We start from the raw sequence: 17939 nt of genomic DNA, 5'->3' as shown, positions 1-17939 counted from the left end.
CTAGAATTTTTCCTGACAGTCCTTTTCATTTCTGTACCTTTTCTTCTCTTGAACTTCATAGAAGCCGAGTGATGGAATTTACTTCTTTGGGACATCTGACTTTGCTGCCCTCAGGCTTTTATTTTTTTACCCGGTAGCTTTGCAGATAGTTGGTACTTGTGGGTGAGTGACGTATTACTGAAGATATGTGAGAGTTAGGAAATTAGTCTTTATTTAAATGTTTAAACTGAGAGCAGATGTTAAATATAGTGCTTCTAGAAACATAAGAGACTTGATTTATATGTTTTTGTCTTCCATGCCTTCAGGCTAGCAACATGGTGAGTGTCAAAATACATAACTTGTTCTTTTGAAGCTACTTTAAATTTTGGCATGTGTAAAGCGTCATAAAGATTCTAGACTTTAATACATTGTTCCCCTTTTCTACACAGATTTTGTTAATTTTCCTCCAAAAAATGGATTTGCTACTAACCAAAACTCCTCCTGATGAGATAAAGAACAGTGTCCTGCCAATGGTTTACAGAGCCCTAGAGGCTCCTTCCATTCAGATCCAGGTGTAATATTCAATTTTTTTCCTTTAATGATGATTTTGATTCTTAAAGCAAAAGAAAGAAGTAAAGTACATTTTAAGTTTGTCATAATTTTTTTAATATAAAGCTCAATAGTATTTATTACTCCATTGAATTGCATGATGTATACTACTACTAGTGTGTTCACTCCTAACTAATTTGAAGAATCAATTGATGAATACCTGTATTAATAAAGTAAAATGATTTGTTGCTTTTACTTATCAGTAATATACTATTATAGAAGGTTTGATTTGTTGTAGTTTGGATTGCTGTATACCTTCTTCCTAAATGAGTAATTAATATATGAATGAAAATGACAAAGATGTATGTGCCTTTTTCTTACGAAAGTGTTAAGTAGGTACTTCTCATACTCATAATTTTCTTTCATGTTTGGTAACTCAGTCTTCTATTCAGAAATGTTGTTCCTTTTGCATTGAAGTTAATTTGTATAGCAGGTAGGTAGAAAAGCAGATAGTAACTTAGTGTGACCATCCCTAATGCATTTATAGTCATGCTTTTGTGTTACAAAAGTGCTGTTAAAACATCACATACTTTGCCAAACTTTTAGTTCTGTAATTTTGCTACTAAAATTTTGGTTCTATGGGTTATCTGGAAAAAAATTTTTGGATTGCTATTAAAAGTATAATTTAGTTTGAGCTTTTTTTTCTCACTTTGGAAAATAAATACTTATGTTAAGAACATCTCACTGCATAAAAGGTGTCATATTTAAAAGTTTACGGTCTCTTCACCAGTGCAGATTCTAGTAAAGAAAAACAAAGAATTTTACTTTTTATAAGTTATTGACCAAAGCTTTTTTTTAAAAAAATGTGAACCTAATACCACACATATAAGGTCACTTGTTTGACTCATTTCAGTCCTTATCTAAGTTTTCTTTTATTCCAAATTGTGAAGTTGATGTTAAAAATTTTCCTTACAATGTCATCTCTTGCTGCCTTTGTCCAAATGACGTGGAATGATTGGGGAAGGTACTTACTATTACTTTTAAGTGCTTTCCAAAGGAATTGTGAATTATAGCTTCTTGAAACATTCCCACAGGCCCTGTGTAGTCAACCTGGTTTTATATTCAGTGAAATTAGGGAGGAGAAGGAGGATCGAGTGATGTGAAAGGTCATTTTTCTTCCTAAGGCGGTTAGTTTGGCCAATAAGTTACCAGCAAGTATTTTATTAAAATAGTTAATATATAATTCAAATTGAGTTGTGCACTTTGCCAAGTTTTAGAAACTAGCATTTCTGATATCATTCAATAGAAGTGTTTAGTCACCAGTCCAATTAACTAGTATCAACATTGCTTGGTAAGAGTCTGATAAAGTTAAAGCCTATCTAAGCTTTGGGAGAGAGAGCAAGAGCAGCAAACAAAAATCTTTTCCTCAAGCTTCATGCAAGTTAGAAGGCTAGGAAGTAACTTCTGAGATTCATTTTTGGAATGGTATTTTTAAATTGAAGTTTGATTAGAACTATTTAAGAGGCTAGAGAGAGTTTAGAAAAGCATTTGGAAAAGTAGAAGATGGTTTACAAAAGTTTTAGGGTCATTAAAGGCATTAATAGAAATGTATGTGAGAACCAGTTTTTAAAATTATTTACCTTTAAATAAACGTAGAATTTGTTTTCATTCTCCCCTCCCCACCACCAGTTACAGAGAAAGTAGAAAATAATAGGCAGAAGTTCCTGAGAATATGCTAATTGGACTTCCTTTTGTTTATTTTGTTTTTTTCCGTCTCCTGTTCTTAGGTTCTTTACTCTGTCTCCTCCTATGGTTCTCCCCTCCTCTAGCTAAGTGATGTAGACATAATTTAAGATTTCCCTCTTTGTAACCTACTGCTAGATTATATGGCATAGTGCGTGTGTGCAGTCAGTCTCTCTCTGTCACTCTGGTATCAATTAAGGGCTGAACTTCCCTGTTCCCCTCTGGTAACAGGAGCACAGTATCTCACTGACTGCTCATCCTTGCTCATTCTCTACCATCTGTGGAAAATAGTCCCTTAAATGTAGTTTGTATTTATTATCCTCAAGTTATATCACCTACTTAATTATTATACTTCTGAATAGATATTAATATTAACTCTTTTCTTTCTATCTGCCTTTTGGAAGTCTGGGGATAAGTTAAAGCAAATAAAATACTTGCCAGTATACTGATACCAGATTTTTAGTGGTTGATTCATTTCTATCTGCTAACCATAAATGAATGTCTTTAAGTTTACCAAATATCATCAGTGACTCCTTCCCTGATATACATTTATACCCCCATTTTCTTCAGTAATCTCTTTTTTGCTTTCCTACAAGGATCATTCTGCCTTATAAGGTATCTGAGATTAGGTTCTTCAGCCAGTTAGTTCTCAAGCCATTTCCTGTTCTTTTTTTATCTCATTTAATCCTCCATCATCCCCCCTTTCTTCTGTTATCCTTGGAGTTCCCAGTTCCAGTCATTTACACTATGGCATGGCATTAAGTTAACAAGAATGTTTTAAATAACTTTTCCTGCTTCTGTCATTTATATTTGCTTTAGTTTCAGAATTTAGAAATAGTTAAAAATATAAAGGAAATTAAAATTCTCTGTCAGAGATGCCCACAGTTAACATTCCCAGATATATCCTTCCAGTTTTTTTCCCTAAGCCTGTAGACAGATTTAAAAAATGGGATTATATAATAGTATCTTATTGCATTTTATCCTTGATATTGTTAAACAGTCTTTGAAAATATATTTTAAAATGTTTGTATTATATCCATCATATGGATCTATGTGACAGCTAAGAAATTCCTTATTTAAGAGGAATAGTTTTACGTGACTTTGTACTTGATTTTCCCTTGTTGTGAAAGATAGCAAAACTTAGATGTTACTTTTTTTTTTAGATGTTCCTATTTTTAAAAATAAATTAAGAATTAATTGTGTTATCAGGGAAAGAAACTAGGAATGCGATCAAGGAATTTTGGTATATATGCTAGTTGTATGACCTAGCGTGAATTTGAGCAAGGTCTTCTGAGCCTGTTTCCTCATCTGTAAAATTCAAAATTGATAATAAGTTTTTTCCTTTCAAACAGTTGTTGAAAAGATCAAATGATATACCATACATAAAAGTTTATTTCAAGCTATGTGACAAATTAGCCATGCAAATGCAAAATGTTTTTTAGTATGTGAGAGAGTCTTTCTCTAAGATTGCTCCGATTTATTTTCTTAATAGGAACTCTGTCTAAACATCATTCCAACCTTTGCAAATCTTATAGACTACCCATCCATGAAAAATGCCTTGATACCAAGAATTAAAAATGCATGTCTACAAACGTCTTCCCTCGCTGTAAGTAATTGCGTATTAATTTTTGTTTTTCTTTCACTTCTCATTGGCTTAAATAATTTTCTTATTCTTTAATAAACCTTTTGTAGTTTGTTCATATATTTTGTCATGGCTATAAGTAGAATATATATAGTACTATGAAAGTGAGCAATAGCTGTAGTTTTCCCTGATATATAATTTTACAGTATTCCATCCCTGACATTACTCCCTGTCCCCTAACTTTGAGTGCTTCAGTAGAAAATTTGAGTAATTTTTTTTCTGAATCCTTTTCTGCTTTAAGCCACAATTTATTTTTTTTCCATCTTTCTTGCAGAAATGTGGTGCTTTTTGTTTTTTTTACCAACTAATTATTTTCTGCTTTTCTTAGTTTACTTTTTTTCTTTTTAAAAAATAGTTTTATTGATATTATGATCCTGACTAAAAGTATTCTATCTTAACAAATTCTAGCTAAAAAAGAAGGGTGTGAAATATTTATCAAAATAGTCAAGAGAATATAGATATCACAATTGATAGAATTGTGATAAAAGAGCTCCTAAATATCAGGTTTTAGTAACTGTATTAAAGATATATTTAGAAATACAAAACTTTATGTAGGACAAATATACTTTTCACATGTTGTTAAAATATTTAGTTTAAGAATGACTTGAACCTGAATTAGAGAAAAATACTGGAAGCCCAGTAAAATTAATCACTTGGTGGGAAAGTTTAGTCCTTTTTTGTAATTCAAATGACCCCAAGGAAATATTCTTAGCAAACAAATGTGTAATAAAGCTTTTCAAATCCTAATTACTTTATTTAAAAAGATATAAAATTAAAATCATTCCTTACCTTTAGCTACCTAGTATCCTGGCAAAGCAATCAAAGATTCTTTCTGAAACAAGTCAGGGGAATTTATAAATATGTGAATTTTCTATATTAATAAAGGACGAGAGCTTTTAAACCTACTTTTATTCTTGAGGTTTTAACATATACCTATATGAAGATTATACTCATACTTAAAATATTTTGGTCTAGATTGCAAAGACTTTAAATGACTAATTCAGTTTACCTCTTTTAATAGGTACGTGTAAATTCATTAGTGTGCTTAGGAAAGATTTTGGAATACTTGGATAAGTGGTTTGTACTTGATGATATTCTGCCGTTCTTACAACAAATTCCATCCAAGGAACCTGCGGTCCTCATGGGAATTTTAGGTAGCTGAAAACTTAATGTCATTTGGTGCTACTTTGTTTTACAATTATGCAAGTAAACTTTTCAATCTATAAAACCATTTTGTACTCTTTTCATGTATATAGCATTCAGTAACTGAAGAATGATGGGGTAAATGCCATGACATAACTTTTCTTTGTGTTAATTTTAGCAAAAGCGGTAGTACTTGACATTTATAAAGGAATAAGATATTTGGGAATCCTGGCTTCACAGATATCATGATAGCATGTAGTTTTCTCTATAAAATGGTACTAAATAAGAGAGGCAAGCAAAACTACTTGAAATGCTGATACCAGTCTTAATAGTAATACCTGATGTTTATTTGGTACCTGATTTGTAACAGGCACTGTGCTGAGTCTTTTCTGTGCATTACCTTATTTTGTCCTCTCCAAAATCCAATGAGATAGATACTGTTATTTCTGTTTTACGGTAAGGAAACTGAGGCTCAGAGGAGTGAAGTAAGTTATTCAAGGTTATACAGCTGATAACTGGTAGAGCTGGTTTTTAATTTAGATATGTTTAAGTCTGAACAAATATTTTTCACTGCTAAGTGATGTGCCGATGAAGCATTATTGGCCTTACAGCACATTCTATTCTATCAGCGTAATTACAAATCACTCTGTAAAAAAAACTCTGAAATTGCCTATAAATAGTTAAAGCCCAATCTGGAAATGTTCAGGGTCTGCTGTACTAATAGAGATAGACCTAGCTGTGGAATCACAGAAACATTAACAAGTTACTAAACTTGAAGTTCTTTGTTAGTTTTGAAGAAAAACTATGTTATTCAGCCATGTATCTTTAATACCTACTCTAGTGCCTGATTTATAGAAAACCCTCAGTAAATATTTGTAGGAATGGTCAGTAAGTAATCTGTTGTGGACCTCTGTAGAAATAGAACTTTTGGGATATGGTATGAAACTTTTGAGCTCAAAGAAGTTAGTCTTCTTGAGAAGGAGTTTGACGTAGTGGAAAGAGCCCTAACCCCAGTCCTGGCTATGCCAGTTCCTCGAGGGACTTTGAAAAGTTTCTTCATCTATCAAATGAGGATAAAAATAATATCATTATAGGAGTTTTGTGAGAATCAGTGAGACCAACTGAAGGGAAAGTAATGAGCGTAGTGCCCTGCAAATAAGCATTTAATGGGCACTCAAAGTTATTCTTTGAGTATGTAAGTGAAGTGTGCATTAACAGCAGAATAACAGGAGATGGTGTGTTCTAAAGCTCTGGATTCTATCTATACAAAGCACTTATAACACAAAAGCATTCAGAGAATGAGGAGCAAACGTGCTCAGTTTACCAAATGAAGGCTTTGTGCAATAGGTGTATCAAGCAGGGTCCTGAAAGTTGAGTAAATAGGTAAGACAACAGGGAAGGACTGTGTGGAGTTGACTTAAATTATTAAAGTTCAGAGATGTTGAGTCTGATTGGTTAAAGAAGTGAATAAAGGTATAGGACCTATACTTAGACACTTTAAATAGATGTCTCAAGTTTGAATGAGATGTCTGAAATATATGTTTAGATGTGTTCAGAATAGAGAGATATTCTGTAGCCTTTCTGCTGCACTGTAAGAACTGTATCTCGTTCTGATAGACTTTTAATTTTATACTATCATTAAATGTGTTCTTAAAACCAAAAGAATACAGGATAAATGTGTCATGGTATGTTAAATCTAAACTGACAGTAAAGCTGAAATCATTCTGATCCATATATAAGAGCATCCTTCTTCTAAGCATTGATAAGGAAAAATTTGTAACTACACTGATTATCAAGAGATTTCATATAGATACACTGTTTTTCTGATTTGTATTGATTTGTGGTACTGAATTATAACATTTGTCTTACTCTTTTCTGTCAGGTATTTACAAATGTACTTTTGCTCATAAGAAGTTGGGAATCACCAAAGAGCAGTTGGCTGGAAAAGTATTGCCTCATCTGATTCCCCTGAGTATTGAAAACAATCTTAATCTCAATCAGGTAGGAGTAGTTTTGTGCTTTATTCAATTTATTCAGCTTACTGTTTTCTTGGCATTGAATGTATAAATATATTACATATAAATAGGTAAAACAAGGAAAAATATGCCAAAGAGATAAATGAAGAAAGTTTGTGGGTTCAAAGTAAGGAGTATGTGAGTTAGAAGGATGGATTATTGGAGGCCTAATTGGGAGATAGTAAATGAGCAGAATTTTGAAAGATGTGTAGGATTGGGGACTACTTCAAATTTGGGACTGTGAAATTGACATGAACAAAGGGAAAAAAAATATGTCTGGGCTGTGTATTCATTTTTTATTGCTACCTCACAAATCACCACAACTTGCAGGTTTAAAACAACATAGATTTATTATCTCACAGTTTCTGTGGGTCAACCAAGCCAGGGCATGTATGCTCTGCTCAGAGTTTCTCACAGTGCCTCAGTCAAAGACTGAGGTCTCATCTGAATGCTCACCTGGGGGAGGATCTGTTTCTAAGCTCACTCAGTGGTCGTTGGCAGGCTTAAATTCCTTTCAGACTGTTGAACCGAAGGCCTCAGTTTGTTGCTCTCTGTTAGCTGGTTGCCACTGTGAATTCCTTGTTTCATGGGCCTCCAACACGGCGTCATCTGGTTTCATCAAAGCCAGAAAGAGTCTGCTAGAAAGATGGAAGTTATAGTCTCTTATAATGTAATCAAGGAAATGCCATCCCATTACCTTTGCCATATTCTGTTGGTTACAAGCAAGTCACAGGTCCTGCCCATGTTTGAAGGTAGGGGATTACACAAAGACAGAGTAGCAGAATGAGGAGATAATTGGGACCATTTTAGAGTCTATCTGCCACAGGGAATGAATAATACGTTTGAGAGATACCTATAATATAATCAGGGAGTGATGATATTAAGGTAAATTGAGACTAGAATAGGTAGACTTTCGTTTTATTTTATTTTATTTTATTTTGGCCATGCCATGCAGCTTGCAGGATCTCAGTTCCCCCACCAGAGATTGAACCTGGGCCACGACAGTGAAAGCCCTAGAATAGGCAGACTTTAAATGCTCATCTGGTTTAGGTATTTGAACTTTCAAGATGTGGTAAATGTTTGAGCAAAGGAACTGTGTACTCAAAGGTTATTATAGAATTACCTCTGCATACCTCTATCACTGTAGTTGTCACAGCTATATACTTGTGTGTCTGACTTTCCCAGAAGGCTGGTTGTTATAGCTTATTCTTCATTATATCCCCAGTACTTAGTACAGTGCCAGAAACAAAAATTTTTATTGAATTGAGAGAAAATTTGAGGTACAGAGTAATGACAAGGCATTTTGTTCACCATAAAACTAATGTTTAATGATGTATAATGGAAAAGATGGGGAAGGGTTACTGTTTAACTGAGAGTGTCAGAAATGGATAGGCTGGCAAGGTTTGGAATTAAAGACTAAAAGTGAATTAGAGCAATGAAGGAAGCAGAAAGCTGAGAGTTAAGCAAGAGAGCTTTTGGCATAGGGGAGAGTGCTGAGTGAATGGAGTTTTCAAATTAGAGAAATTTGTAAAATTAATCAGATCGAAAATTTCATTTGAAGTGTAGGGTAAGCCCCTGAAGGTTTGTGTCCTTAGATTTCAGTTTTTGTCTTGATAATTTCTTCATATCTTGGACGGCAGGGTTGAAATTAGGATTGGCAAAAAGGGAGGATGAATATTGGGGAAAAATAGAATGATAACATGCCTAAGATAGTCTTCAACTTTTGGTCATTTCTGTTCTTAGTTCTCATATTTATGATTTAGGGTGTTTTAAAATATTCTCAAATGCTTATTTTAGAATATATAATTACATTTGAAGTGTGTTAGTTTTCTTCAGCTTTATGGTTGATTTTTTTGAGGGGCCTATTTTCATCAGCAGAAATATTTAGATTCATATCATCTGGTATTTTACAATGGTTAGCATGGATGTGGTCTGCTTTCCTATTCATTTCATGGACAGGGTTCCTAATTCAAGACTGCCCTCTTCTGTCAGTTCTGATTTAAAATAATCTAAGTATATTACACATTATGTGAAAAAGATAAAGTAACTTAGGAAGATACATTTTTAGCATTTGATTAAAAAAGAGCAAATACCATGCAGCAATCCAAACACAATCACAACTTGTGTTGGGGGACGGTTCCTATGACCACCCCCAGATTCAGTGATTCACCAGGAGGACTCAGGCCTCAGCCAATGGTTGTACTCACAGCTATGATTTATTATGGTGGAAGAATATAAAGCAAAATCAGTGAAGAGAGAAGGTTCATGGGGCAAAGTCTGGGGGAAACCAGGCTCAAGCTTCCAGAGTCATCTTTTGGTGGAGTCACACAGAATGTGCTTAATTTCCTGGGTAATGAGTTGTGACAGTGTGTCTGAAATATTGCCAGCCAGAGAAGCTCATTGGAGACTCGGTGCCTGGAATTTTTATTGGGGGCTGATCAAGTAGCACCCCCTGCCTGGTACTCAAATTCCAGTTAGGCACAGTGAGCCACTATTATCAGTTAATGGTGGGAACCTCCCAAAATCTGAGTTCCTGGACACCAGCCAAGGGCCAACCTTGCAAGCAGACTTTTCCAAGGATAGCAGTGCAGGCCTACTATGTTAATGCTTCAGCAATATAGATGAAGTCTCACAAACATTATGTTGAGCAAATGAAGCCAGACACAGAAGAGGATCTACTGAATGATTCCATTTATATGAAACACAAAGACGGTTAAAACTACACTGCTAGAAGTCAGAATAGTGTTTTCTCATATGGCGAGGGAGGGTAGGAAATGACTAGAAGGGGGCACGAGGAAGCTTCTGGGGTGCTGCCAATGTCCTGTTCTTTTTCTGGCTACTGGTTAAATTCAGTTTGTGAATTTTTTGAGACGTGCACTTATATGTATACTTTTCTATGTATGTTATATTTTGTTAAAAAGTTAAAAAAACTGATCAGCAAAGAGTCAGTCACGGTAAACAGCTAAGGAAATATGCCTTTGGTTACTCTTATGGTCAGACAGAGGATAAATGGATGATAGAGCATGGTTGAGAGGCAGCATAATGTAGTAGAAAACAGTACAAGGTTTGGAGACAGACTTAGTATGAATTCTAATTCTGCCATATAAGTTATTTAGTATTTCTGAGTAAGTTGCTTTCTCTCTTGCTGAGCCTGAGTTCCCTCATTTATAAAATAGAAATATTAATAAATTTACTTTGAAGAGTTGTGAGGATTAATAAAATAGTGTATTTATAAGCACCCAGCCCAAAGACGTAGTTGTAAGATTTGGGGACGGGAAGAAAGCAGTTTCTAGAGTCTTCCTGTCATATGTGGTATTATTAAAATAAATTGTTTATGATGATCCTGAAGTACCATAAGAATTATTTAACTAGGGGCTTCCCTGGTGGTGCAGTGGTTAAGAATCCACTTGCCAATGCAGGGGACACGGGTTTGAGCCCTGACCCGGGAAGATCCCACGTGCCGGGGAGCACCCAAGCCCGTGAGCCACAACTACTGAGCCTGCGCTCTAGAGCCCGTGCTCCACAACAAGAGAAGCCACCACAATGAGAAGACTGCGCACCGCAATGAAGAGTAGCCCCTGCTCACCGCAACTAGAGAAAGCCCGCGTGCAGCAACGAAGACCCAATGCAGCCAGAAATAAATAAATAAATAAATAAATAATAATTTAAAGTTTAACGAAAGCTTAAACTATGTTTAACTTTGAATTAGATATACTTTATGAATTTTAATTATTTGGAAGTTAGATTATGTATATTTAATATTTCTACTAACTTTTTAGAAAACAAGGCTTATTTTAGCCAAACATGTCATTTTTATAATGATCTGAATAAAGAGTAATTTTTTATGCATTATTAAGCAGATTGTTTTCAGATATGCACAAATTTAGATGGTCATTTTTGGATTAGTCTAGAAAAATCAATGTGTAATAACTGCTGGAGTTGAATTTATATAAGACTGCTGAATAATAGCTGTTAGGCAACTCAGGATATAAAACTTATTGAGAACATGTTTTCTGGAACTTAAAAGTCTCATCGACTATATCACCACCAAACAGAGATACTGTAAAAGCTTGCTCTGATACATTGAGCTAAAATATACTATTCTTATGTCATCAGTGCTATGAGTGGGTCATATTCTGATAAAAATAGAGAATATTATGAATAACTTGTTGAATTATTTTATTAGATTACCTTTGTGGCTAACTTGAAACGTTATAACCATATCAATTTCTTATTACACCAGTTCAATTCCTTCATTTCCGTCATAAAAGAGATGCTTAATAGATTGGAGTCTGAACATAAGACTAAACTGGAGCAACTTCATATAATGCAAGAACAGCAGAAGTAAGTAGGTTGCATATGAATTGCACATGGTCCAGGAGTGACATTAAAGTTATGTCATGGTTGATTTTCTAGAATATGGACTAGAAAAATTGAAGGATTTCAATTTGACTATATGTAAAGCATATAAAAATTTTCCAACATATTAAGTTGAACTGAGTTTAAATAGAATGTTGTTGAAAATCTGATGTCATTTCTGAATACAGAAGCATAATAGGATGTAACCTTAGCGTTTTCTCTACATAAAGAAAATTCTGTTTCTAAGAAAATCTCTTGTCACATTAGCTACTGGCATTGTAAACTCAGGGTGCTGATTGCCAAGAGCACCACTTAAAAATATTTTTCAAATCTGTGAAATCCTGGTGTTTTGATTTCTCCTTCTTTTTTCTCTAACCCCAGAAACATTTATAGAGAATTCATTCCATATGTAGTACCACAGCGTGTACCTCTTTTTTTATTTGTATGTTTTTAGGGAGGATTTTCTAAATTATTTGCAAAATACTAGTATTCAAAGGAAGAGGGGAATGGTAAAAATTATTCAGTGGAAAATGCCAGTTTTTATGATCAAATCTCCACTATATTCTTTGCTCCAGAGGCAAAACATGATTTTAGGATGCCTGTTAAAGTTTAATCCTGAGTCAAAGACATCTGAAAATCAGTAAAATTGATATCAATCATGAGCCAAGTCCCCCAAAAGAAACTTTTTAGGTTCTGCTCCAGTGTAAGATGAAGGCTTTATGGAAATAAATACACAAGGTGTAGAATGATGTGAAATAGCCCTTTGTATGCACTAAGTATTCTGTGATGTATATATTTATCATGTTTAATGGATTGACTATATTAACTTAGGAACCCCGAAAAATAGTCTTTAAAAATTACAACAGAGAGAAATTTTCTATCTATTATTTATACTTGAGGTGTAAATGAACCTTCTCTTTTTCTCCTTCCTATCTAAATCTTACCTGTTTTTCAAGGAATAGATCTTGCCCACATCACTTATTCAGTGATTATAGCATTTATTGTTAGAATCACAGATTCTGAACTTAATCACATTAAGTTCCCATATCATGTCTTGTCTCTCAGTGAGCTGTAAACTCTTCTATGGTAAGAACCATGCTTGCCTGGTTTTATGACACTAAGTTCTCCAGTAAATCTCAAATGCTGAGCTTCAAAAAAAAGACGTGTGTACAAATGTTCGTTTTTGGGGCAAGCAGACATTAATAGTAGTAAATAATGAAAAAGATTATGACTATCCTTAAAGAATGAAGTTGCAGTTTGTTTAGATTGTAGTAAATTCCATGTGGATGAACTATTTTTAGTACAAGTTTTATTTTTAAAACATACATTTCTTTTTATTGCTTTGTCATAACTCAACTCTCTCTTACAGATCTTTGGATATAGGAAATCAAATGAATGCTTCTGAGGAGACAAAAGTTACAAATGTTGGGTCTCAGGTAAGAAGATATTTAGATTATTCTAATTTTTGAAAAAAAGTGCTTGATAGTGTGCTCCATTTCGGGGACCTCTGATCTTTAAGCAGTAAAATCACAATCTTGCACGTCATTCAGCTGGTTGACTTTTTGTATTTCAGCATATTGACAAAGTCTTTAACAACATTGGAGCAGACCTTCTGACTGGTGGTGAATCAGAAAATAAAGAGGATGGGTTACAGAATAAACATAAAAGAGTAAGTGTCTTTACTGTTCTTTCAGTACTCATATTTATATTATATAACTTCTAAAACCACAGATTTTTGTTGGGAAATACTATTTAGCTTAATAAGAAACATTCTTTAATTATCTTTATGAAATTTAAAAGTTATCAGTGGGTCATGTATGACCTGATGACGCATGTTGAGAATAAACATGCTTAAGATTTTTAACTTCCTTTATTATTCAGTCTTCCATGTTGGTAACATTTCTAGGTTGCCTGACTTCTTTGTCCTTTCTACTGTACTTTGCCAGTCACATCCCTTGATAAATTCTACAGTGTCTCTTCTCTGATTCTGATTTTGAATAACAAACTTTAAAATGATACTTTCCAATTGAAATGTTGGTTAGCATCCGATATAAAAAATATGTCAGTTTTGAATTTCTGCTGAGGGCAGTTTTCTTCTGTTCATTCAACAGTTATGAGTACCTGTATGTGTAGAGCCAAGGAACTACTAGACATTGTGGTTTACAAAATTGTAAGAGGACATACTGCGAGCTTATAGGTTGGCAAAGTTGATATAAGAAAAAGACAGATGTTGAATTTGATGCAGACATTAGCAGTGAAAGAAATTGTTCACGTTAAAAAAAAAAGTTGTTTCCTTTTTACTTAGCTTTTTGATGAGTTTCTAAAATATTTTTGGAGTGAGCTAGAATCTCCCAATTTTATAAAATGATATCACCTAATCATATTCTCATTGTCTGGAAAAATATGATTCTAATGAATGGTTTTAAAATAATAATTTTATTATTATTTTCATACTGGAAATAGTTTAGCATGGATCCTGTGAGTTTCTACCTAAAGTTAAATCTTATCGTAATTCAAAGTATAACTTACGCTGTGGCAATCACCAATACAGGAGTAGTTTGTAAACTACTTGGTATTGTCAGACATACCAAAAAGAAATCTTCTGTTTTATAAATGGAATTATGAAAGTTGTCAGTTGATGTTTTTGGTTTTGTTTTGTTTTAAGGCATCACTTACACTTGAAGAAAAACAAAAATTGGCAAAAGAACAGGAGCAGGCACAGAAGTTGAAAAGCCAGCAACCTCTTAAACCCCAGGTGCACACACCTGTTGCTCCAGTCAAGCAGGTCAGAGTTCATTTCTTTTGCATAATTCAAGCATACTACACTTTTTTTTTAATATCTTTATTGGAGTATAAATGCTTTACAATGTTGTGTTAGTTTCTGCTGTACAACAAAGTGAATCAGCTATATGTATACATATATCCCCATATCCCCTCACTCTTGAGCCTCCCTCCCACCCTCCCTATCCCATCCCTCTAGGTTGTCACAAAGCACCGAGCTGATCTCCCTATGCTATGCAGCAGCTTCCCAGTAGCCATCCATTTTACATTTGGTAGTGTATATATGTCAGTGCTACTCTCTCACTTCATCCCAGCTTCTCCCCCCCGCCCCGCAAGTCTGTTCTCTACATCTGCGTCTTTATTTCTGCCCTGCCACTAGGTTCATCAGTACCACTTTTTAAAATTCCATATATAAGGCATACTACTCTTAAGGAGTAAGGTAGTATAGAACTTAGTCTACCTACTAGTGTTTTATAAAAATGTATTTCAGAAAATACTTTAATGTGTAATTTCTAAGAAGTATGGGCATCAAGAATTTTCCAACAACTCCTCAATAGCCTGCCTAATATATAATGTTTTGTAATAGTGCTTGTTACCAACAAAGAGGAAGCTAGATTAATGGGAGGGTTCTTAAAAAATATTAGTTCTATGGTACTAATTCAACGCTGTTCACTTTGAAATGACCAGGAATATTATATTCATGCATTTATGTATTTTTGAGCAAAAAGTAATTTTCAATTTTTAGCTTTTTTGTTATAGTTATGTTTGTGAATTGATTTAGGAATACTTACCTATATGTCCTGACCAGTATTTACTTCCTGCTATGGTCCAGGCAGTGTTCTAGGTGCTGGTGTTAGAGCAGTGATTAAGGTCTCTGCTGATAGAAAGTTTATACTATTACTGATTTCAGAAATTACTTTATCTTACAAGCTTTCTTTAAATTATTTTTTGTTGTTGTTGTTGCCTCTTAATCATTAAATTTCTTCCTCTGGGAAAAATCTTTGTGGGCCAAGAGGCAAAAATAAAGTATTTTGTAGGTACTTATAAAAGAATAGAGAAAATAAATTTCCACAAAATTTTGATGAAATTCAAAATACAAAAATAATAGAGTATCCTTGTCTGTAATACAGATCTAATGAGAAAAATGCAATTCTGTTTTTTGGTGGAGGTGCAGCGGGGGAGACAACATTTCATTTAATTGGAGTTCAGAGTTGTGTTCCCTGTCATCAAATTGATTGCAAATGTTCATCCTTAAAAAGCCTTACAAAAATATGTGGCAGGCTGGATTTGGCCTGTGAGCTGTGGTTTGCTGTCTTGGTGTAGACTATTGAGCTTAATTTTAACTTGTCCTTTATGATAAAATTTATCAAATGTTTACTAATTTTAAAGTAATTTGGAATTCTTGGAGATAAAATAATTTCCTCATATTTTTCAGACTAAGGACCTGACAGACACATTGATGGATAATATGTCATCTTTGACCAGTCTTTCTGTTAGTACCCCTAAAATTTCTGCTTCAAGTACCTTCACTTCTGTTCCTTCCACGGGCCTTGGTATGATGTTTTCTACACCAATTGATAATACAAAGAGAAATTTAACAAACGGCCTGAATGCCAACATGGGCTTTCAGACTTCAGGATTCAACATGCCAGTTAATACAAACCAGAACTTCTTCAGCAGTCCAAGCGCACCTGGAGTGGCCAAGATGGCACTGGGAACACCTTCCACTTTGCCAAACTTCAGTGCTGTGAGTGTTCCTCCTGCTGGTGCGAAGCCGACTCAGCAAAGACCCACAGATATGTCTGCTCTTAATAATCTCTTTGGCCCTCAGAAACCCAAAGTTAGCATGAACCAGTTATCACAGCAGAAACCGAATCAGTGGCTTAATCAGTTTGTGCCTGCTCAAGGGTCTCCAGGTGTGGGCAGTTCGGTAATGGGAGCACAGATGCGCATGATAGGACAGTCTGCCTTCGGTGTGCAGACTAATCCTTTCTTTAACCCGCAGAACTTTGCACAGCCGCCACCTACTATGACCAGTAGCAGTTCAGCTAGCAGTGACTTAAAAGATCTTTTTGGGTGAGGTGTCATGCTCCTGTTTTTGAAGGATTACTTCAGTTTTAATCATGGGTAAGCTGATTTACATCTATATAGTTGGCTTGGAGGAAGTACTTCTGTGGGAAAGTGAATGGTCCTGTGACAGAAAAAAACCTGTTGTCATGCCAGCATAGTAGTTGTATGGACTTTTTAACACTTGAGGTTTTTAAAGCCTTGAGGATTTTTTTCCTCTTACCAACTTCTCTTCAGGTTTTTAGAAGACCCAACCCATATCAATCTCAACGAGAAAAAAAGACACCTGAGTATCTTGAATAGCAGAATTTTTAAATCAAATGTTTATTTTGGCTTGTAAATCTTGGTGTTATTTAAAAAATTGAGTTGATGGTAATTGCAAGTTTCATCTGTTAAATACTACATGGCACACAGTCTGCCTTCACAAGTCATTAGTCTTCATTTTTACTATGTGAAAATTCTTGATGCTGTATTGATTTGTTTGCATTTAGTGTGACTGAGTGAGAAAATGATAAGCCTAACGAAAAGGATCGGGTCATTTGCTTTTCCAATCTTATTACTTCTCAGATGAACTAATGTTTAGTGCAAAAGACTGAGCGAACACTGCAGAATTTAACTTAACCTTGATTTCATTGGTTCAAACTAAAGGCATTATTAACTATCATAAATGCAAACTAATCGTTGTAAATTATATTTTAGCATGGTCTGCCTCAAATAGTAATGTATTTTTCTGCATTTACTTGGATATGTTTAGAATCACTTTTTTTCCTACTGTATCACAGACAGAAGAGGTATGTATTGATTTGTACAGGTATTTGAAAAAGCCCTCTGATGTGCTTTCCCTGACTACTGCCTTCATATTTCATTTTGAATTCAAACTTCTGAGGTTGCAGCACATATGAATTGCATTTTCAAAAGGAGATTTGTAAGAATTAAACTATATTTAATGAGTATACTTTTGAGATTTCTGCTGTATTGTTTCAAATGTAATAAACTTTACTTCTCTAAAAATGAGCACTTGTATCTTCTGGCTACTAACAGATTAATTTTCAGCTTGATACGTTATGATAACGTCTGACTTTGTCAGTTACTGCATCTGAAGTTTAAATCTTCTCTAGGAATTTCAGGACCCTTTGTTCGAACATTTTTATGTCCATAATTAGCCATTTTTAGGAAAGAAAGAATAAATTCTTCTAACAGGAAACATGCTTTCTTTTTCAAGGCCTTTCTCTGATATTTTTCTTTGATTTGCTGATTAGTCAACCATGGAATCTTATGCTATAGATGTCATTTGTATTTCGTTAAATTATATTCCATCCTTATGTGATAACTTTAAACTGATCTTTCAGAGAACTATAAATGTATTATAATTGCAGCCATAGAGTTTGTGGTTTTTAATTATCTGAAACCAGCAATCATTTAAAATAAATCATATGAAGTTTAGTGTGCTGACACTACATTTATTCATTGAAAAAATATGTATACACACACTGAACATACAGTACTTGATTATAAAATGTAATTTGATAATATCGCTGGCAGCATTCAGTAAGAGGGTATGTTAAAAAATAAAAAGTCAGCTTAACATCCGGTTTCTGTATGAGCTGTATTTTGTTACATGGTTTTAGGAAAAGGACTGATAGGAATGCTAAAGAAGCTTT

General features: G+C 34.3%; 1 protein-coding gene across 1 annotated transcript in view; it reads left to right on the top strand.

Moving 5' to 3' along the window:
* The window catches only part of SCYL2 (SCY1 like pseudokinase 2), a 56380-nt gene extending 39077 nt beyond the window's left edge, over nucleotides 1-17303 (top strand). Inside the window, exons 10-18 of the mRNA XM_061204223.1 lie at nucleotides 429-551; nucleotides 3764-3877; nucleotides 4935-5067; nucleotides 6939-7057; nucleotides 11315-11415; nucleotides 12800-12866; nucleotides 13004-13099; nucleotides 14096-14215; nucleotides 15647-17303. Coding sequence (XP_061060206.1) covers nucleotides 429-551; nucleotides 3764-3877; nucleotides 4935-5067; nucleotides 6939-7057; nucleotides 11315-11415; nucleotides 12800-12866; nucleotides 13004-13099; nucleotides 14096-14215; nucleotides 15647-16291 — 1518 coding nt within the window. The 3' untranslated portion in view covers nucleotides 16292-17303. The remainder of the gene's footprint in view (nucleotides 1-428; nucleotides 552-3763; nucleotides 3878-4934; nucleotides 5068-6938; nucleotides 7058-11314; nucleotides 11416-12799; nucleotides 12867-13003; nucleotides 13100-14095; nucleotides 14216-15646) is intronic.
* The last annotated feature ends 636 nt before the right edge of the window (nucleotides 17304-17939 follow it).

The sequence above is a fragment of the Eubalaena glacialis genome, chromosome 11 (assembly GCF_028564815.1).
Source record: "Eubalaena glacialis isolate mEubGla1 chromosome 11, mEubGla1.1.hap2.+ XY, whole genome shotgun sequence".
In the NCBI taxonomy this organism is placed as follows: domain Eukaryota; kingdom Metazoa; phylum Chordata; class Mammalia; order Artiodactyla; family Balaenidae; genus Eubalaena; species Eubalaena glacialis.
Note: the sequence above shows the minus strand (reverse complement) of the source record. Positions and strands in the feature narration are given on the sequence as shown.